This window comes from Stegostoma tigrinum, chromosome 9 (genome assembly GCF_030684315.1).
Source record: "Stegostoma tigrinum isolate sSteTig4 chromosome 9, sSteTig4.hap1, whole genome shotgun sequence".
In the NCBI taxonomy this organism is placed as follows: domain Eukaryota; kingdom Metazoa; phylum Chordata; class Chondrichthyes; order Orectolobiformes; family Stegostomatidae; genus Stegostoma; species Stegostoma tigrinum.
This window is the reverse complement of record NC_081362.1, coordinates 9,480,300-9,502,745: the sequence shown is the minus strand read 5'-3', so window position 1 is coordinate 9,502,745 and position 22,446 is coordinate 9,480,300. Positions and strand designations below refer to the sequence as shown.

The 22,446-nt window shown below is 47.9% G+C and overlaps 1 protein-coding gene across 3 annotated transcripts in view; it reads right to left on the bottom strand.

Moving 5' to 3' along the window:
- tmx4 (thioredoxin-related transmembrane protein 4) overlaps positions 1-19,824 on the bottom strand; it is a 46,539-nt gene extending 26,715 nt beyond the window's left edge. The window contains exons 1-2 of one of the 3 annotated variants that reach the window (XM_048536774.2): positions 19,499-19,824; positions 2,301-2,416 (exon numbers count right to left, since the gene is read on the bottom strand). In XM_048536774.2, coding sequence (XP_048392731.1) covers positions 2,301-2,416; positions 19,499-19,653 — 271 coding nt within the window. In that variant the 5' untranslated portion in view covers positions 19,654-19,824. Of the gene's footprint in view, positions 1-2,300; positions 2,417-16,322; positions 16,586-19,498 lie in introns of those variants that run through there. The other 2 variants (XM_048536772.2, XM_048536775.2) reach the window with 2 other exon arrangements.
- Positions 19,825-22,446: the final 2,622 nt, after the last annotated feature.

The window sequence follows — 22,446 nt, the reverse complement described above, 5'->3', positions numbered from 1 at the left end:
GCCACTGCCTGAGCAGGGGCGCTTGCAAGCAGAGTTGTCCTGCTCTGATTGGTCAGCAGGTAGATTTCTGACCCGGATCCCCAGAGTAAGACCCAACATTGGCAGCACTAATACCCCCAAAGAGGGCATCATCACTGGGCAAGACTTCAACACCTCTATAAAATCCACCCCACTTCAAACGAGCACATTAAACCATGAACATGGCCACAAACAAACTGCCAGCAAAGTTCCGACAGCTCCTCGGCCCGTCCGAAAACAATTTCGGATCAGAGCCTCCCACAAACAAAAACAGAAATTGCTGGAGAAACTCGGCAGGGCTGGCAGCATCTCTGGCAAGAAAGCAGCTCTGATGGGTCACTGGACACACAAGTGTTAACTCTTGCTTTTCTCTCCTCAGGTGCTGCTGGACCTGCTGCACTTCTCCGGAAATTTCTGCTCGTTTCCAATCTCCAGCATCCGCAGTTCTTAAATACGGCAGGGGGTGGGGGTCCCGAGAGCAGTAACTCCATTTTAGTGCTTGACAACTGGCGCGATCCCATGTCGGAAGTTGGTGGCAAGCGGACAGAGGTGTCCAAATGCAAATAGAAGTGGTGCAGCAGCAAGATAGCCCACCATTTATCAGGCTCAGCGAACGTGACACGGCACCCCTTCTGCTAAGCTACATCTGTTGGCAGATAAAGAGCACATGCCAATGGGTGAAGAACCTCAGATCTGGCCTTTTCTGAGAATAGTGAGAAGGTGCTCTCATCTACAGAATGAAGCTTACCACTGACCTGGACAAATTGTGCCTTGTCATTGAATCACTGAATCCCTATAGTGCAGTAAGAGGCCATCCGGCCCATCAAGTCTGTCCCAGCCCTCCAAAGTGCGTCCCACCCAGACCCTATTCCTGTAACCCTGCACTTCCCACGGCTAATCCACTTAACCTGCACTTCCCTGGACACTACGGGGCAATTTAGCACAGCCAATCCACCCTAACCCACACACCTTTGGAGGGTGGGAGGAAACCAGAGCACCCGGAGGAACCCCCCACAGAGGTGGCAGAGTCGCCCGAGGGTGGAATCGAACCCAGGTCCCTGGCGCGGTGAGGCAGCGGTGCTAACCGCTGAGCCACCGTGCTGCCCCAGTCAGTGCAGAATCCCTGCGTGAGACCAAGGGTTCTTCAGTAGTCAGCAGTGGAGGATAGGCCACAGATTAGCCTCAGCAGAAAAGGAGCTGCAGATGCTCGAGATTCGGAGGTAACAAGGTACAGAGCTGGCTGAACACAGCAGGCCAAGCAGCATCAGGGGAGCAGGAGAGCTGACGTTTCAGGTCTAGGCCCTGCTTCCAAAGGTCTAGACCCGAAACGTCAGCTTTCCTGCTCCTTTGCTGCTGCTTGGCCTGCTGTGTTCATAAAGCTCTACACCTTGTTATCTCAGCATGACTAACTGTGGACAGGTAACATGAACGCCAGGCATATTAACTATTACTAACAAGAAAACTGTGCCAGACTCCAAACGACTTCAGATGTATTAGCAATAGAACAGGTAACAGAACTAGTACAGTAATGATGGGCTGAATATCCTCCTGTACTTTAACAGTTCTGACAGACATCAACTGGAGTACTGCACGTGCCACCTCATAGGAAAAAGGTGAATGCACTGGACAGACAGAGAGCAGAAGAGATGTGTTAGAAAGGTACCACTGGCGAGAAATGGTCGATTGAAGAAGTTGGGATTGTTCTCCCTGGGGGAGGGTGCAGAGAGGCGATCTCGAAAGAAGTCTTCAAAATCGCGAGCGGGTTGGACAGAGCACATCGGGAGAAACCGTTCCTGTTTGAACAAAGAGCAAGAACGAGACGGCAGAGATTTAAGGGGGATGTGTAAAAACAGCAAGGGTGACATGAGAGAAAATGGTCTCACACCCAGCGAGCTGTTGGGGGTGTAGAACGCACTGCCTAGAAACATGCAGGAGGCGGGTTCAATTATGCAAATTGACTGGACGTTTGCTCAGACAGAAATGGCACACAAGGGCTGGGTAACAGATGCTCGGTTGAAGAGCCGGTGGGCTGAATGGCCTCACAATTCGGTGAGACCACCTGGAACACGTCGCCACGGTTTCCACCTCGTAGCTGGGGTTATATACATTCGGACTGGGCCTTGAACTCACAACTGGAACATCCGAGGGTCCTCCCCACAGCCACCATCGTTGTCAGCTTCGGAGGCCCCCAGTCCGCGTGCATGACCTATGACCCCTCCAGAATGCATCAGGTCATAAACCTAGCCCAGCGCAAGTCAGCACACAGCTAACCCTGCACGTACCTGGCTCCCGAGTGACATCTATCTTTCCCACGTGGATGCCAAGCTCCCTGCTGGACTTCCCGAGGTCCTCCCAATCGGCCTGGATTTGCTTACACGCTGGACACCAGGGGGCGTGACTGCGGGAGGGAACAAAAAAAAAGTACAATGTTCAAATTCGGAGTTTTATTCAACCAGGGATGAGTTCACGGTAAAACCAGAGAAGATAAGCACTTGGAGCAAGAGTAGGCCATTTAGCCGCTTGATCGTGCTCCACCATCGTGGCTGATCTCATCTCAGTCTCAACTCCACCCTCCTGCCTGCTCTCCATAACCATTCAACCTGTTACCAATTAAAGATCCATCTGTCTCCTCCTTAAATTTACTCCACTTCAGTTTAGGGCCATGAATTCCACAGATTCACAGCTCATTGAGAGAAGGAATTCTGTTTCAAATCCGCCACCCTTTATCTGAAAACTGTGGCCTCTCATTCTAGATGATCCTACAAAGGGAAACATCTTCGCTACTTCTACTTTGTCAAATCCCATTAGCATCTTACATTACATCAATTAGTTCGCCTCACAATTTTCTAAAATCGAGAGTACTGACCATAGAATTTAACAAAAACACTACAGTATTGTTCTGTCCTGCTCCAGTCTGTACATACCATTCCTTCCAACCCAAACCACAAATTTCTTTGTCACAATAAACTTGCCAATGACCACATTTTTGTGTGTGTTTTGCCATTGAAATTTGCACAGATCCAACGGAAGTGATTTCAAAATGAGGAATGAAAAAAAACTATTTTACTAACCAGTGTCCAATCCAGAGTTAAGAACAGAACCATCTACTCAACCTATGCCCTCTCGATTTGAAACCTCCCAACCTTTGGCAAAGGCCTCAGCTATCTATGACTCTCATATGTGTTTTTAATAAACCTCTATAAAGTCAACCCTCTACCTCCTATGCTCCAGAGATAAAAAGTCCCAGCCCTCGCTCTAACCCACCAGTCCCAGTAACATCCTTGTAAATTTTTCTGCACTTTTTCTAGTTTAATAACATCCTTCCTGTAGCAGGGCAACCAAAAGTGGCCTCACTGACATCCTGTACAGCCATAACATGGTGTCCCAGCTCCTAGCGTCAATGCTATGACCAATGAAGACAAGCACGCCAAATGCCTTCCTCACCATCCCCCCTACCTGTGACGCCACTATGTACCTGAACTCCTAGGTCCTTCTGTTCGACAACACTCCCCCTACAGTTCCAGCAATATCTGGAATATACCAGCAATATAAGTCCTGCCCTGGTTGTCTTACCAAGACTGGTTTGCAATGCCACTTATTTTAATTTGCAATATAAATTACACCAGAGTCCACGGTAGGATGTGCATTCACATCTCCAGTCGATTATCTGGGTCTTCTGGGCTGCAAGTCATCCATACAGCACCATCTCTTTAAACATCTTGCAATCCATTTCACAGTTCTGTAAGAGGCCAAGCATTGGAGGTCAGTGAGATTATGAAAGTCTCTCATAGATCATAAAATTCCTACAGTGTGGAAGCAGGCCATTTGGCCCTTCGAGTCCAGGCTGATCCTCCGAAAAGCACGCTACCCCAACCTACTCCACTCTTCCCTATCCCTGTAACCCCACATTTCCCATGGCTAATCTACCCAGCCTGTACAATGTACAATGCTTGCACTGCCATTCAATAATCGGCTAAAAGTTAAAATGATACGAACTGAAAACAACCGAGCTGATCATTTGCCACCAACCATCTACACCAACAATGCTGCTTCCTGGGCTATTCACTTTCACCAATGACGCCACACAAGTGGGGGGATATTTTGGAAGTTAAAATATCAAAGTGGCTCAGTTTAAAAATAAAGCCATTTGCTGCTGTCAACTTTAACGAGTTGCTCTGTAATCTGTGAAGGATGGACAGCAGGCAGTACAGTATCTTTCAGCAATACAGAAAGAACCTCGCTGGGAACAGGATAACATGCTAATTGTGAAGGGGATTAACAACTAGGAGCTCTCAGCTCAGAGGGATACATGTGCGATCACGAAACTGAAATCTCAAGGATAGATTTCGTTACCCACCTCCCCCAGACACCCACCCCACCTCCGAGCTACGCTTAAAAATATTTAATATCACGGTGTCTCAGTGATTAGAACTGCTGCCTCTCAATGCGAGGGATCTGGGTTTGATTCCACTCTCAGGCAATTGTCCACACACAGTTTGCACATTCTCCCTGTTACGCGAGTTTCCTCCGGGTGCTCTGGTTTCCTCCCACAGTCCAAGAGATGTACAGCTTAGGAGGAATGGCCATGCTAAATTGCCTCATAGCGTCTAGAGATGTGCAGGCTAGGTGGGTTAGCCATGGGAAACGAAGGTTACAGGAATAAGGCAGAGACGTGTAGATCTGGGTCAGATGCTCTTCGAAGAGCGTGTCTGGGCTCAAAAGGGCCAAATGGTCTACTTCCACACTGCAGGAATTCTATGCTACTATGATCTATTAGAGACTTTCAATCTCACTGACCTCCAAAGCTTGGCCTCTTACAAAACTGTGAAATGGATTGCAAGACACTAGTATGATAAAAAAAATCTAAAGAAATGAATGATAATTTGTCATGATTCCTTTCTCGATCGATTGTTAGTAGCACAGTGATAACGTCCCTAACTCTGGTCCAGAAGGTTCAAGTTCAAGACCTCTCTGTATCCGAACCGTCACAAGATGCCCGAGTAGGGCTGTTCAAATCTAAATGTCCCGTGGCACGTTTAAAATCCACGACCTGTCCCAACTAGAATACCATGGGGTGCGGTCCTACACCATCATAAAGGCTAGAGTCTCATGTTACCCAAAGAGCAGGTCGAGACCATAGGTGAACTTAATGGAGTGAAACAGGAAGGCAGGTTTAGAGGAGAGCGAGGGAAAATCTTTTACACTCAGAGGGTGGGGTTCTGGAATGCATTGCCTGGGAGTTTAGCTAAGGCAGTAAACCTCACAGCCTTTAAAATGTATTTGGACGAACACTTCAAGTGTCAAAAAATCCAAGGCTATGGGAAAATGGGACTGGTATGGGAAAGTGGGTCCAGTGTAACCACTAGTATAATTTTAGTGATACAGACTTGATGGGCTGAAGGGCCTCTAGTGTGTGATTCTATCAGCAAGTAACAGTTTAAATACTTGAATGCCTGGGCTCAAGCTAAGCAAATTCATCACACTGTAGAACACTTCCCTGAGCGTGTCATGCTTCATGAGGACAGAGCTTGGTATGATGGAGACTGAGAGCTTTCTACCATCAGGTTACATGAGTTCATCATATCATGATATCATAAGTATATCCCTTAAAAAGGTATATTGTAGATCTGCTGGGAAACATAACACAAGTTACTAAATTTTTCCAAGTGAACAATCTCTGATATTTATACATAGTATTTACATCTAATCATCATACCCATTGGTCAATGTTACTTTACACTTTCAAATTGAATGTGGATTTGCTTGGTCAGTTTTCTTAAGTTTTGAAAGTGTTGACTTGTTTTTTGAGGAACTTGCACACAAGCACCAGAATAGTCTTTTTTCATAGCTTCATTATTCACAGAAGCCTTTTAACTACAACTATAAGATGAGACAGGCACAAACACTTGGACACACCTGGTCTGCCAGTAATAGATAGCCCAATAAGATTTGTCAGTCTTCGCATACCAGCTACCACCACGCTTAGGGACTAACAATGACCAGAGACTGAACTGGGCTTGCCATGTAAATAGCAGCTACAGGAGCAGATCAGTGGAATCTTGCAGCTAGCAACTCATCTCACCACCTTCTGACTCCCCAAAATCTGTCCATCATCTACAAGGCACAAGTCAGGAGTCTGATGGGATACTCCCCACTTGCCTGGATAAGTGCAGCACCAACAGCACTCAAGAAGCTCAACACCATCCAGGATAAAGTAGCCCGCTCGACTGGCACCATATCCACTCTATCTACCAGCGACACTCAGTAGCAGCAGACTGTGCCATCAACAAGATGCACTGCAGGAATTCAAAGATTCCTCATCAGCACCTTCCAAACCCAAAACTACTTTCAGCTGGAAGGACAAGGGCAGCAGGTACATCGGAACACCATCATCAGTAAGTTCTCCTCCAAGACACTCACCATCCTGACTTGGAAACCCAACCGCTGTTCCTTCACTGTCTTTGGGTCAAAATCTGGGAACTACTTCCCCAAGGGTATTGAGAATCTACCTACCGCACATTTACTGCAGCGGTTCAAGAAAGTAGCTGACCATCGCCTTCTCAAAGACTTCTCGGGACGGACAATAAATGCTTGCACTGCCAGAGACATCCAGGTCCCATTAATGAATAAGAAAAAAAAAACAAAAAGAATTCACATTGTCTAATTTCCAATGCTGATCACCAAGTCCTTCCCCATGTCTTGGAACCTACCCCAGCTCCATAATCCTCAGAGATTTTGCTTACTCTTCCACTTTTGAGCGTTTCAGACACATCCCGGACATTCTCTGCTCCACGCAGTGGTTCCAGTCAAGTGGGCTGCTTTATCACCGGTGAGTGTGTCTTCAGCACTGGGCCATAAGTTCTTGAATCCCCTCCAGAGATCTCTCTGCCTCTCCAACCTCTTTTACCTTACTCCTGAATGACAACATTGCAAGTAACTCAGCTTGTGACTGGAGGTAGTTGATGAACGAATTAACAGGGTGCTGGTAAAGTAGAAAGGGGTGGGTCTGCCAGGGGCGAGGAGCTTTAAGACTGTGCGGTTAATAAATTCAAGCCCCAAAACAAACGGGGCAGCTTTGTTTCTGGAACTGAACTGACAGACAGTCAAGTTGTTGGTGGCCACGTCTCAGTAACAAATGTTATTTGCGAATGCTACTACGAGCACCATTCTCATGCAGGCTCCACAGCAACTCAGGAGACCTTTCTAGTACAAAAGTATGTTCATCCCAAAACAAATTATTTTCATTTAGTCTGAGACATAACTACCTGAAGAATTATGAAGAAGCCCAACTCATATGGTAGGGCCATGTTTAAATTGCTAGGTAAACCGCAAACTGTTTGCATGAATGCAATTAAAAAGGAAAAAGAAAGACACAGCAACATTAGACCTTTGGGTCCATCAAACCTGTCCTACCATTCAATAGGATGACGACCGATTTCAGGCTTTAATTCCAATTTCCCGGTCTTCCTCTCGATGCCCTAAGAACGAAATCTGTCTATTCCAGCATTAAGTGTATTCAATGAAGTCGCATCCTTAATCCTTGTGGTTTTCGCCAGGGGTGAATACAGATGTCTGAAGATTCACAACCTATTGAGCAAAGTGATTTCTCCTCATCTCAGTCCAAAGTGATTGTTCCCTTCTCCAGTGATGGGTTTAGGCCAGTGGAAACACTGCCCCACAACCTTTCAATCAGCCCTTGTGTTACCCAAAACTCCAACCCGACTGCAGGCCCATTTTAAAGGCTTGAGAATTGTTGCAATCCCTCAGCGAAATCTGTCGGGGTGGAGTTTGAGGCCGGGGGGAAGACTGGGGGTCTTACTGAAGCAAGGGTAAAGCACAGCTCCACGTTAAAACACAGCCTTCAAGCTTTGCAAAACATCAGAAATCACACAACATCGAGTTATAATCCAACACTGGACTTTTTTGACCTTGTCCACCTGACTCCAGCGCCAACATCTTCGCATCATGCAAAATTTCAGCTCTCGGCCCTACTTGGGGTGCTGACCACAACTTTGGCAAGCCTTGGTCTACCCATCAAGTCACTTCAGAACATTGCACATCCAGATACAATCGCTTTTCCTTCTTCACAACTCCAGAAAACGCAGGCCCTCTTTATTAACTCTTTCACAACAGGAACCAATTCAGTGAACTTGCACTATTCCAGCTCCAATGCCAGTACATTATTAAATATGGATGGAAAAACTGCATAATACAACATTCCAGGCATGATCTCACTAAAGCCTTGGAGCAAGACTTCTTTTATTTGTGCACTCCGATCTTGCACTGGAGGCCCAACTTGTCATTTATCGTTTGGATTGTGCGCTAACCTTTTGCATTCCTTGCAAGAGCACAACCATGTCCATCCAAATGTTTGCCAGTTTCACACTTTTTAAAAAAGGTCTCCAGCTTTGCTAACCTTTCAACTGAAGTGAATAACTTTGCACATCACCTATAATGCCCACTATCGCTGGCTGTCACGATCTCTGCGCAGCCTCAAGTCTCCCTCCCACAGCTTACCTTTCCAAGCAGAAAACTTGGGATATCTTTCTTACTGCCTTGTCTTCAGTCTACAGTATCAGACAATTCACAAAGCTTCCAGCAAAAATCTTTCAAATTAACTCCCCTTAATTTTCCATCATTAACCGCTAAACTACACCACAACTTTCAAAGCAATGGACTTGAAAATGTAATATTTTCATCTAAGCCAAATATTGCTCTGAAATGACAGTGTTAATTTAGCTGTGTTTAATGTTTTAGGAAAATAGGTGCTGTTAAAAAAAATGCTTATACTTGTTATGTTTCCGACAAGGTAAACATAAAGTAAAGGTTCTGTATTGTCAAGCACCAATCTTAAGTCAACACTGTGGGGGTGAGTCACACTTGAGCTAAATATATTGCACCCACTCCATTATCCTGTTGAAGCAAATCCCTGAAAGATAACCCCTTGCTACTCTTGAGTTTCCTATGCACGCAAACACTGGAATAAATTGCCCATTAAAGCAGTGATATTTTCCCACAAGTACAATTCAGCTAGAATAATGCAACCTGAAAATGAAGTCACTCCAAATTTCCACATTGGTGAAAAGTGAGAGGGAACTCATGCTTGACGCATTGCAGCAGACAAACTGCATTTCATTAATGTGTTCCCAGAAGCTCAGGCATCAAATAAACAGAACGACAAACTCTCAGAAAAGGGCCACAACTTTCACAGCCATAACCCACACGCTGACTGGGTACTCACCGGGACAATTAGGGGGAGCACAGCCTGTCATCACTTCAGGAATTAAATAGACTTGGGGCACAGTGGGGAAGTGAATATCTCAGTTAATCATTGGCACATATTCATACAAAGAAGTAAAATTCACCCACATTTGCTATCGACGACTTGACCAAGTGAGTGGTCGAGGAGGTGCTGGGCTCGGATCCCACTCTAAAAAAAACTTGTGCAAAAAAATCTGCAGTGACTATAAGCAACAAGAATAGGCTTTTCGGCCCCTCGAGCCTGCTCTCGCATTCAACAGGATCACGGCTGGTCCAAAACTCCATACATCCAAGATAATGAAATGTGAGGCTGGATGAACACAGCAGGCCTAGCAGCATTTCAGGAGCACAAAAGCTGACATTTCAGGCCTAGACCCTTCATCAGAGAGGGGGATGGGGTGAGGGTTCTGGAATAAATAGGGAGAGAGGGGGAGGCGGACCGAAGATGGAGAGAAAAGAAGATAGGTGGAGAAGAGAGTATAGGTGGGGAGGTAGGGAGGGGATAGTTCAATCCAGGGAAGACGGACAGGTCAAGGAGGTGGGATGAGGTTAGTAGGTAGGAGATGGAGGTGCGGCTTGGGGTGGGAGGAAGGGATGGGTGAGAGGAAGAACAGGTTAGGGAGGCAGAGACAGGTTAGACTGGTTTTGGGATGCAGTGGGTGGAGGGGAAGAGCTGGGCTGGTTGTGTGGTGCACTTGGGGGAGGAGTCGAACTGGGCTGGTTTTGGGATGCGGTGGGGGAAGGGGAGATTTTGAAGCTGGTGAAGTTCACATTGATACCATTGGGCTGCAGGGTTCCCAAGCGAAATATGAGTTGCTGTTCCTGCAACCTTCGGGTGGCATCATTGTGGCAGTGCAGGAGGCCCATGATGGACAGGCCATCTAAAGAATGGGAGGGGGAGTGGAAATGGTTTGCGACTGGGAGGTGCAGTTGTTTATTGCGAACAAGCGGTCCCCAAGCCTCCGCTTGGTTTCCCCAATGTAGAGGTAGCCACACCGGGTACAGTGGATGCAGTATAGCACATTGGCAGATGTGCAGGTGAACCTCTGCTTAATGTGGAAAGTCATCTTGGGGGCTGGGATAGGAGTGAGGGAGGAGGTGTGGGGGCAAGTGTAGTATTTCCTGCGGTTGCAGGGGAAGGTGCTGGGTGTGGTGGGGTTGGAGGGCAGTGTGGAGCGAACAAGGGAGTCACGGAGAGAGTGGTCTCTCCGGAAAGCAGACAGGGGTGGGGATGGAAAAATGTCTTGGGTGGTGGGGTCGGATTGTAGATGGCGGAAGTGTCAGAGGGTGATGCGTTGTATCCGGAGGTTGGTGGGGTGGTATGTGAGAATGAGGGGGATCCTCTTTGGGCGGTTGTGGCGGGGGCGGGGTGTGAGGGATGTGTTGCGGGAAATACGGGAGACGCGGTCAAGGACGTTCTCGACCACTGTGGGGGGAAGTTGCGGTCCTTGAAGAACTTGGACATCTGGGATGTGCGGGAGTGGAATGCCTCCTCGTGGGAGCAGATGCGGCGGAGGCAGAGGAATTGGGAATAGGGGATGGAATTTTTGCAGGAAGGTGGGTGGGAGGAGGTGTATTCTAGGTAGCTGTAGGAGTCGGTGGGCTTGAAATGGACATCAGTTACAAGCTGGTTGCCTGAGATGGAGACAGAGATCCAGGAAGGTGAGGGATGTGCTGGAGATGGCCCAGGTGAACTGAAGGTTGGGGTGGAAGGTGTTGGTGAAGTAGATGAACTGTTCGAGCTCCTCTGGGGAGCAAGAGGCGGCGCCAATACAGTCATCAATGTAACGGAGGAAGAGGTGGGGTTTGGGGCCTGTGTAGGTGCGGAAGAGGGACTGTTCCACGTAACCTACAAAGAGGCAGGCATAGCTGGGACCCATGCGGGTGCCCATGGCCACCCCCTTAGTCGGTAGGAAGTGGGAGGAATCGAAAGAGAAGTTGTTGAGGGTGAGGACGAGTTCGGCTAGGCGGATGAGGGTGTCGGTGGTGGGGGACTGGTCGGGCCTGCGGGACAGGAAGAAGCGGAGGGCCTTGAGGCCATCTGCACCAAAGGCCCGAGCACCAAACCATCATCTCCAACACCATTCATGACCTCATCACCTCAGGGGACCTCCCACCCACAGACTCCAACCTCATTGTTCCCCAACCCTGCACGGCCCGTTCCTATCTCCTTCCCAAAATCCACAAACCTGCCTGCCCTGGTCGACCCATCGTCTCAGCCTGCTCCTGCCCCACCGAACTCATCTCCAACTATCTGGACTCCATTTTCTCCCCTTTGGTCCAGGAACTCCCCACCTACGTCTGTGACACCACCCATGCCCTCCACCTCCTCCAGGACTTCCAATTCCCTGGCCCCCAACACCTCATTTTCACCATGGACATCCAGTCCCTATACACCTCATTCCACATGCAGGTGGCCTCAAGGCCCTCCGCTTCTTCCTGTCCCGCAGGCCCGACCAGTCCCCCTCCACCGACACCCTCATCCGCCTAGTCGAACTTTATTATCTTGGATTCTCCAGCATCTGCAGTTCCCATTACCACTCCATACATCCACTTGTGTGCCCTTTTCCTGTAACCCTTGATTCACCTCGAGGATCTATCTCAGACTGAAATATACACACTCCAGTGCGATTCTGAGAGAGTGCTGCACTGCTGTTGGTGTAAATTTCTGGGTCAGACATGAAACGGAAGCCATCTGCCCTCTCAGAGATAAGGAAAAGATCCCATCACTATTTGAAGAAAAAAAAAGGGGAGTATTTCCTAGAACTACTGCCAATGAAAAACAGAGAAAACAGGCCCATACAGCCCTAAGAACTATATCTAACTCCTCCTTGAAAACATTCAGTATTTTGGCCTCAACTGCTTCCTGTGGCAGAGAATTCCACAGATTCTCAACTCTCTGGATGAAGACATTTCTCCTCATTAATACTTTCCCCAGCAATTGGCAACCCGCAACCAGCTTGGCTGGTCACTATCGCACCAATTCCTGTGGGATCTTACTGTGTACAAGTTGGCTGCTGCGTTTACAATGCAACAAGAATCACATTTGGCTGATTGTAAAGGCTTTGATGTGATGAAAAAAACCTACACAATTGAAAGTTGTTTATTAAATATACTAGGTCTGAACACATATATATCCTATACATACAGAGATGGACTGCGCAAAAACTTGAAGGGCCAAATTATTTGGCCCAAATTCTTTTCTGGCACAATCCCATCTCACAGAACATCAACTAGGCCTAATCTGTGCCATCCCACTGAGCTGGAGAGGACTACAGCCAGACTTGGTCAAGTGCGTTACTCATGAATACATTTCTCCAATAGCTCGCAATTTGCTAAACAAAAGATCCACCTGTATAACTTCCTCTAGGGACTCTCACTGAGCCCAAGAGACACATCATAAGAAAGACGTTCACGGAAACTCAACTCCCCAAAAGGTGTAGAGGTCGGGGATCAACTGAAAGCATCAATGCCAAGAGAAATACATTTATGGTCGCTAAGTTCTTAGGAGCAGAGCAGGCAGATCAAGCAGATCAAGCCAAGGTGCAAACCACAAAGGGTGGAATCGACCTGAGGGGCCGAATGGTCTACTCCAGTTCTTAGTTCTTTCCTGGTGCACTGTGCAACACAAACAGAGCTCACATTTTCCTGGCTAACCTGCAGGAATATACAGACTGAATATATAGTTACAAGAAAGAGACAGGTTTCTAGAAACTAAAAGGTGTCAGCAGGTTTGGGGGAAAGAGAACAGGAGAACGGAATTGGCGTAGAGATTAGCTTGAATGGTGCAGCAGGCTTAATGGACTGAATGGCCTATCCCTGCTCCTATTCTCTATGCTCCTATTGCAATCCCCAAATTTGGCCTTATTAATAACCTGTGGAACAAGTCCAACTGTGAGCAAATGCCTGATAAATACTGAACAGAATCTGTAAAAAATAAATATAAGCTACTCGTGGGGTAGGCAGAACAGCTGGGAAGCACTTCAATCCGAATTCTCACAGACCTGGGGGCCAATGTATTACCAAGTCTTCAGACATCTATTACAGTGAATATGTTCAACAGGAGAGGGAGAAGTGCATAAAGAGAGAGGGAGAGGTGGATAAAGAGAAATAAAGAGAGGGAGATAAAAGGAAACTGAGCGAGCGAGAGAGGAATGAAGGAAATAAAAACAAAACTACTGCAGATGCCTGTGACCTGAAATGATTACCAGAAAATACTACAAATATTGTGCAGATCTGACAGCATCAGCAGAGAGATAGAGTGAATGGGGTGCCCTCTCCTGCAGTAAGTCTGATGGTATGGTAGAAGAGGTGGACCAATAAGGGCCTCATCCACCCCTACTCCTGCTCGCAACCAGATCAGCACCGCATTGTGGGTCGGTTGAGGGGGGGGGGGGAGGTTAGCAATAAAGGAGCATTCTTCCTGTACAAAGCATCATCCTTCACATGACTGTAGGCTAAATCTTTACGAGCTTCAAAATCTCCCCACCCCCAACATCACCCTAAGGCCAGCACCCCCTCTCAACCAGTTGCCTTCTTTCCCACCTCACTGACCAACCTCCACCTACACATCCTACCTACACTCACCGCTACTAGCTTTATCTCCACCTCCTTGGCCTGTCTGTCTTCCCTCCCACCTATCTGCCCCTCCCTCGTCATTGATCAACCCCCATCCCAACTCCCTACCAACACTCACCTCCACTAGCTTCAGCCCTGCCTCCTTGACCCATCCGTCTTCTCTCCCACCTATCTGCTCCACTATCCATCTTTTATCACTGGTCCCCCACCCCCTATTAATTTCAGAGCCCCCTTCCCCTCCCCCATTTCTGAAGAAGGGTCCCGAACCAAAACGTCAGCCTTCCTGCCCCTCTGATGCTGCTTGGCCTGCTGCGTTCATCCAGCTCTACACCTTGATATCTCAAACTCCAGCATCTGCAATTCCTACTATCGCCAAGAAGTATTAGAGGTGTGAGAGACCGCAGAGTTAAACTGACTATGAGTTAACTGGAAATTCCTATGTTCAACTACAGGAACAGAACTCTCCAAACGAACTTGGTAACCCACAAAGGTGGGAATCAGTAGAATCTTCTGGAAAGGCCTTGGGAACATGAAGGATTTAACTGGACAGAAGATAGGAGGAGGATAAACAGGTAGGAAGTTGAGCAAACAGTTTCAGGCAATGCATGGCCAGGGCAAGATTTAGTGGTCCCTGTTCGCTTGAGTAATAGATGATTGTCTGGGACTGGGGACATCTGCTTTATGTCTGATTTTCTACAGAAAAGAATGGAATTACAATCCATGACCAAATCTATGTAAAAAGATGGATTTTCTTATACAATCACAGAGATAAACAGCACAGAAAAAGGCCCTTTGGCCCATCACCAACAGTGCCAGTCAAAAACAACCACCCATTCTAATCCCAATTTCCAATACTTGCCCCACAGCCTTGGCATTGCAAGCGCACATCTCAATAGCTCATCAACGGTATGGGGGTTTTTGCCTCTACCACCCTTATGGGCAGTGAGTTCCAGATACCCACCACCCTCCTTCTGAGTGAAAAACACCTCTCCATACATCCCCTCTAAACTTCCTGCCCCGAGCTTAAATCTATGCTCCTCGGGCACTGATGCCAAGGGGAGGCACTTTCTACCTGTCTATCCTCCAATGCCCCTCATAACCTTACGCATCTCGCTCATGACCCCACCTCCTCCAGTCTTATCTACTCCAGGGAAAACAATCCTGGTCTATCCAACCTCTCTTGTATTCAACAGAGTTGCACTGCAGCGAGTCTAGAATGGACTCACCACGTGTACATGTTAATGAACTATTCAATGCCTGTACTTGAGACACTAATCATTAGGCCACATCCTCCAGAGCGGAGGCCCAGTACAGAGATGCAGCCGAGGCTGTCAAAGTCTGATGCTGAAGGTTTAGCACAACACATCAATGTGGGAGCAGCAATAAGCATCACAGATCTTGATGATTCACATCCCAGTTAAGTGCTCCCAGAACTTCACTGAGCTGACTACGAAGTACAATTATAGAGATATGCAGCACAGAAAATGTCAGTCCAACTCGTCCATGCCAACTAGATTTCCTAAAAGTAATCTAGTCCCATTTGCCAGCATTTGGCCCATATCACTCCAAACCCTTCCTATTCGTGTACCCATCCAGAAGCCTTTTAAATATTATGATTATACCAGTCTCCGTCACTTCCACTGGCAGTTCATTGCGTACACACACTACTCTACTGTGAAAAAGTTGTCCCTTTTAAGTCTTTCCCCTCTCACCTTAAATTTACGCCCTCTAGTTTTGGACACCCCCACCCAAGGGAAAGGACCTTGGCTATTCACCCTATCCATGCCCCTCATGATTTTATAAATATCTACAAGGTCACCCCTCAGCTTCTGGCGCTCCGGGGAAAACACCCCCAGTCTATTCAGCCTCTCCCTATAGCTCAAACTCTCCAATCCTGGCAACATCCTCACGAATCTTTTCTGAACCATTTCAAGTTTAACACTAATCTTTCCTATAGCAGGGAGGCCAGAACTGAACACAGCATTCCAAAAGTGGCCTAGCCAATGTCCCGTACAGCTGCCACATGGCCTCCCCCCAATCCCTATACTCAATGCACTGACCAATAAAAGCAAGCATACCAAATGCCTTCTTCACTATCCTATTTGCCTGCGACTCCACTCTCAAGGATCTATGAATCTGCAGTCCGAGGTCTCTTTGTTCCGCAACACTCCCCAGGACCTTACTGCACAGTGTACCACTCCTGTCCTGATTTCCCTTTTCAACATTACATAGCTGAACAAGAACATTTGTGAAGAGCTCAACGTGCTGTTGGGCTTAAAACAGAGTCATCAGTGATGCAGTACAAAGTGTAAAGGAAAACATTCAGGTTTTTCCAGTTCTTTTAATTATCACTTATTCTTTGATTCGCGTTAGTCTACCAAGCAGTTCTCCTTTGCCACACCAGACCAAGTAGATCCCTGTCAGGAAACAGGAAAGTGGCAACAAATCTCGCAGATTGATCTTACCCCTTGATGAGCTGTGGCGAGGACCCATCAGACAAAACATTTTTAATCATTTCAGCAGATAAGAGTTGCAAAATAAAACTGCAAAAATTTCAACAACTTCACCACTCTTCGATAAAATCATTTGTCACTTCAGTAGCAATCTCTCTCCTGCACTGGGAGTGTTTGTCCAACTGATCCAAACTGTGGTTCTAAAGTTGGTCTCCGGTTCAAGATTTCCATTCTCCTTCTTGCATTTGGAGCCCGCAAAGCTCTGGAACTCCCTACACACCACTCATCCTCCACTTCCCTCTTTACAATCTGTACCTTTGACCAAGCTTCTGATCAATCAGACCCAACATGTCCCTAACGGGGCCCCAACATTATGTAACACTCCTGCGAAACAAAGCCAGAAGTTTCCTGATATTAAAAGCACCAGACAACTATAAGTTGTTGCTGTTGCAAATTTTGGATTGGAAGGCCATGAACACAAGCCTGATGCAAGAGATTGTGGGCAGATAAAGGCAGTATTTGTTCAGTTTTATTTACACATGCCCAGTTGCAGGACCGGACTGCATTTTCGAAATGCCCAATGCCACCAGCCAAAATGTACAAAGCACCCTCTTTGTGTTAGGGCCTCCATAAAATCCATATGCTCACTGAAATCCTGGAAGAGATACGCCCAACTCCCTAAATAACTCACTCACAGACGAGCTTGCAGAATAACTTGTGAATACTTTCAGATACTTGTGAGTAAAACTTTTTCACAAAAGAAACCAAAAGCAAATCCAGTGCTTTACATTTCTGCAAATTCTACACTGAAGAAGCTAGCTGCCAGATTATCTTACAAGAACTATCAAACACTAGCCCAGTCAATTTCAGAGGTTTATCACCATTGTATCTTATCAGTGCCTTGCTCAGAATTGGCCTGTCACAGACATACATTATGGCACAGCTTTTTTATTAAATAAAAACATGAGAAGCAGGAAATAAAATTTTTAAGTGAGGTTTGCCATTTAAGGGAGAGTTCACCCAGAATTTCTTCTCCTAGCCTTTGGGCAATTCAACACACACAGCTGAGACACTGAGCAATTTCGAGGCTGAGATAGGCAGATTTTTGACTGATAAGGGAATCAAGGGTTTGCAGACAGTAAGGGCTGCAGATGCCGGAGGCGAGAGTCAATAGATTTAGAGTTGGAAAAGCACAGCAGATCAGACAGCATCCAGGGAGCAGCAAAGTGAACATTTTGGGCCAAAACGTTGACTATCCTGCTCCTCGGATGCTGTCTAACCTGCTGCACTTTTCCAGCTTCACATCTATTAACTCTGGCCTCCAGCATTTCAGTCCTCACTGTCCAAATCACTGGATGACCAAGACTGCAAAGTCTCTTCCAAGGACGCTTAACTTGAAGAGGTTTTCCTCCTCCCTCCAAAGAGATCTCATGAGTCTCTCTCCCCATGCTATCCCCCCAGGGCTGTCTCCTCTGCCGAGGGTGTCAAGGGACACTGGGTTTAAGACAGAATGCAGAATTAAGTCTACAATCAGATCAGCCAGAACGACAGAGAAAACTCATGGGGCCAAGTTGCCTCATCCTGCTCCAATTTCTTACAATTTCGTACAAGGGATATGGAAGCAGAATCACCAAATGAAAAAAAGGTGGGGGGCCGGAAAAGAATACAACACAAATACACACTGAAAAAGTATTGGCTAAGGTTGTGAATCCTCCACACAAGCTGTCTGCTGCCTTCTCGGTTCTGTGGATTTTGCTTCTTAAAAAAGAAACCCCTTCTGGACACACACTTGGCCCAAAATGTTTTGAGGGCCATGTGACGGCAGCAGAAGTAGAAAGGGCATCCAAACACAAGAAAAAAACTTTGTGGAACGGGAATCCTAAGGAAGTTTATAATTATGTCACTTGGGGCCTTGTGCCACAGTGGTAGCATCCCTACCTCAGAGCCTGGGTTCTAGTCCCCCCTGCTCCAGGGGTGTATTATAACATATCTGAGAAGGGGGATTGAAAATTCTTATTATTTTGCAATCTTATATCCCAGATATGAAATCTTCCAAGCATTTTTTTAAAACCTCTCCAACAGGCAAAATAATTTAACTAGGAAGACAAACAATTGGCTGGAAGAACACAGCAGGCCAGGCAGCATCAGAAAGAAAGGGGCAGTCGATGTTTCAGCTATTACCCTTCCTCAAAAACATTTTGAACTGTCGTTCACAGAAAAAAAGATGCAGCCTGCGATTGGATGGCGTGAGGTGGAGAAGAGCCTAGGCCACAAACACTACAAGGAGATGAAAAAAAAGATGAGTGGTATTTGCAATGGGCGGGATGATACCATGATTTGTAATCAGGGACAAAAACAAAGTTGCTGGTAAAGCTCAGCAGGTCTGGCCGCATCTGTGGAGGAGAAAACAGAGTTGACATTCCAGGTCCGGTGACCCCCTCCTCACAATTTATAATGATTTCTCACGATTTATATTGGTGAGGTTGCTGGTGGGGGTGGAATGCAAACAGGGCTCACTTTAAACTGAGATATCAGGAACTGCAGATGCTGGAGAATCTGAGATAACAAGGTGTAGAGCTGGATGAGCACAGCAGGCCAAGGAGCATCAAGAGGAGCAGGAAGGCTGACGTTTCGGGCCTGGACCCTTCTTCAGGTCTTGTTATCTCACTTCAACCAAGGGCGGGCCAAGGGTCACTGCAAGCAGAGCGGAGGGGCCAAAAGGAAAGTTGAAAGCGCTATGTGAACGTGGGAGTGGGGTTGCAACGATTTACAACAGCGGGTGGGGGAGGGGAAGGAGCTGCCAAACCGTTTGCAAACGGGGCAGCGCGAAGCCTTGCAACTGCATCACTCCCGCAAAGAGATGAAAGTTACTGACGCGCATCCAAAAATGGGTGATTCAGCGTGCAAACACTGCAGCGCCCGAGTTTCCGGGGAACGGGGAGCTCTGTAATTCGTGGCTTCGCTCCCTCTGCTTTTGCTGCTGGGCTGCCTGTCACTGAAGCGGAGGGTGGGGTGGGGGCGGAATTCCCCGGCTGCTCCCGGGTCATCATTGTTCAGCGCGCGCCCACCCACGCAGGGTGGTAAGTGGAGGGGGAGGGATTCCCTTCCCCGAGACAGAAGGGAAGGGAGGGGTTTCCCCGCCCCGCGCGCGCTCCGGGCCGCGTTCCATTCCCCATGTTGCCACTTACAATTGCAACATCCACTCGCCGCTCAGGATCAGGGTCCAGTTCGCGTCGCCCAGTTGCTGTACCGCCGGTGCAACGTCTGCGCCCGGCTTAGGCTGGCAAAGGGCCGCGCCGGCCAACAGCAAGCTCCAACTCCAGGCCGCCGTGCAACCCCCCATCGTCCTGCTCGACCTGACTTGCAACGGCCGGAAGATCCAGAAGGAAAGGCCCGGGGCAAAAAACACACACACACTTTAAAGAAAAGTCTCTATTTCAAACTCCCTTCCCGCTCACTGGACTGGTACTGCCTCTTCCTTCGCAGCTACGCCAGCCTCTGTGGGCGAGGTCAAAGTGCCTCAGAGGATGACCCCGCCCTCCAATCTTTATCTTGCGGCTCTGTATTCAAATATGACCCCCTTCCCTTTCTCCCACCTCCCACCAGAAACCAATAGGTTGCCATATAGGCAGGACTAATAAAGGAGGCTTATAAAATGATGCTGTTATTATTTGCGTGCGTTGACACTGCTGCTGTGTCAGGAATGAGCGCTTCCCCTGCACTCCGGAATGCCACTAGCCCCCGCCCCATCCGGTGAGCACCACATGTGCCCCTTCTCCACAAGCTCTCAGGCACTTCGCAATCGCAAAATTACTTCAAAAAGTGTCTCGCTACCTCTCCACCACGGCAAGCTATGCCAGGATTCTCAAGAATGAAGTCCAACCAGTCAAAGAGCACACAAGTCACCCATGGATTGGAAGAATTTCTGGCCGTCTCCAAGCTGAAGTATCTAATTGTACAGGGGGCCCAAACGTTCATGAGTTCAGTCCAGGAATATGTATTGTAATGCTTAACACACGTAAACAATCTTAGGACGCGAGGCAATATCAGAGGAGCAGGAAAGCTGACGTTTCAGGTCTGGACCCTTTAGATGTGCTCATCCAGCTCTACACCTTGGACCTATCCCCTCCCTACCTCCCCACCTATACTTTCCTCTCCACCTATCTTCTCTCCATCTTCGGTCTGCCTCCCCCTCTCTCTCTATTTATTCCAGAACCCTCACCCCATCCCCCTCTCTGATGAAGGGTCTAGGCCCGAAACGTCAGCTTTTGTGCTCCTGAGATGCTGCTGAGCCTGCTGTGTTAATCCAGCCTCACATTTCATTATCTTGGATTCTCCAGCATCTGCAGTTCCCATTATCACTCTACACCTTGTTATCTCAGATTCTCCAGCATTGGCAGCTCCGACTATCTCTAAACAATCCGAGGAGTTGTTTTTTTCCCAGTGTCATGGACAGTAGGCATCTCTACCAAACCTAAGAGATAATGGGAACTGCAGATGCTGGAGATTCCAAGATAATAAAATGTGAGGCTGGATGAACACAGCAGGCCAAGCAGCATCTCAGGAGCACAAAAGCTGACGTTTCGGGCCTAGACCCTTCATCAGAGAGGGGGATGGGGGGAGGGAACTGGAATAAATAGGGAGAGAGGGGGAGGCGGACCGAAGATGGAGAGTAAAGAAGATAGGTGGAGAGGGTGTAGGTGGGGAGGTAGGGAGGGGATAGGTCAGTCCAGGGAAGACGGACAGGTCAAGGAGGTGGGATGAGGTTAGTAGGTAGCTGGGGGTGCGGCTTGGGGTGGGAGGAAGGGATGGGTGAGAGGAAGAACCGGTTAGGGAGGCAGAGACAGGTTGGACTGGTTTTGGGATGCAGTGGGTGGGGGGGAAGAGCTGGGCTGGTTGTGTGGTGCAGTGGGGGGAGGGGATGAACTGGGCTGGTTGAGGGATGCAGTGGGGGAAGGGGAGATTTTGAAACTGGTGAAGTCCACATTGATACCATATGGCTGCAGGGTTCCCAGGCGGAATATGAGTTGCTGTTCCTGCAACCTTCGGGTGGCATCATGGTGGCAGTGCAGGAGGCCCATGATGGACATGTCATCAAGAGAATGGGAGGGGGAGTGGAAATGGTTTGCGACTGGGAGGTGCAGTTGTTTGTTGCGAACTGAGCGGAGGTGTTCTGCAAAGCGGTCCCCAAGCCTCCGCTTGGTTTCCCCAATGTAGAGAAAGCCGCACCGGGTACAGTGGATGCAGTATACCACATTGGCAGATGTGCAGGTGAACCTCTGCTTAATGTGGAATGTCATCTTGGGGCCTGGGATGGGGGTGAGGGAGGAGGTGTGGGGACAAGTGTGGCATTTCCTGCGGTTGCAGGGGAAGGTGCCGGGTGTGGTGGGGTTGGAGGGCAGTGTGGAGCGAACAAGGGAGTCACGGAGAGAGTGGTCTCTCCGGAAAGCAGACAGGGGTGGGGATGGAAAAATGTCTTGGGTGGTGGGGTCGGATTGTAAATGGCGGAAGTGTCGGAGGATAATGCGTTGTATCCGGAGGTTGGTAGGGTGGTGTGTGAGAACGAGGGGGATCCTCTTGGGGCGGTTGTGGCGGGGGCGGGGTGTGAGGGATGTGTCGCGGGAAATGCGGGAGACGCGGTCAACATTTGTTCCCTTGTCACCAAGTCACTTGCTGGACCATTTCAGTGAGCAGTTAAGAGAACAAGCATATGAAATTGTGCCTGAAGTTACATGTAGGCCAGGCCAGAAAATGATGGTAGATGTCTTTCATCCATAGACATTAGGTTTTTACAACAGTTCCAGGATTTTCATTGAATATAATTACCACCAGAAGCTGTGGTTAAATTTGAATCCAGGTTCCCAGCACTTCAACCTGGGCCTCAGGATGACTGGTCTAGTGGCATTACCACTGTGCCAACATCTTCCTGATTCACTGCTGTCCAGGAGTAGAAATCTTTTGTCAGTCTACATATGAGAGTATTTTTAACATTTGAATTTTTCTGAATGACCACTGTATTAGTCTGCTTGAAATTGAATGGATTAATGGTGATTGACAGGAACAACATCACTGTAGTGATTCGAACCTGGTGGATTTTATTGATTTTTGTGATCCTTGACTACCCCAGATTAACAAT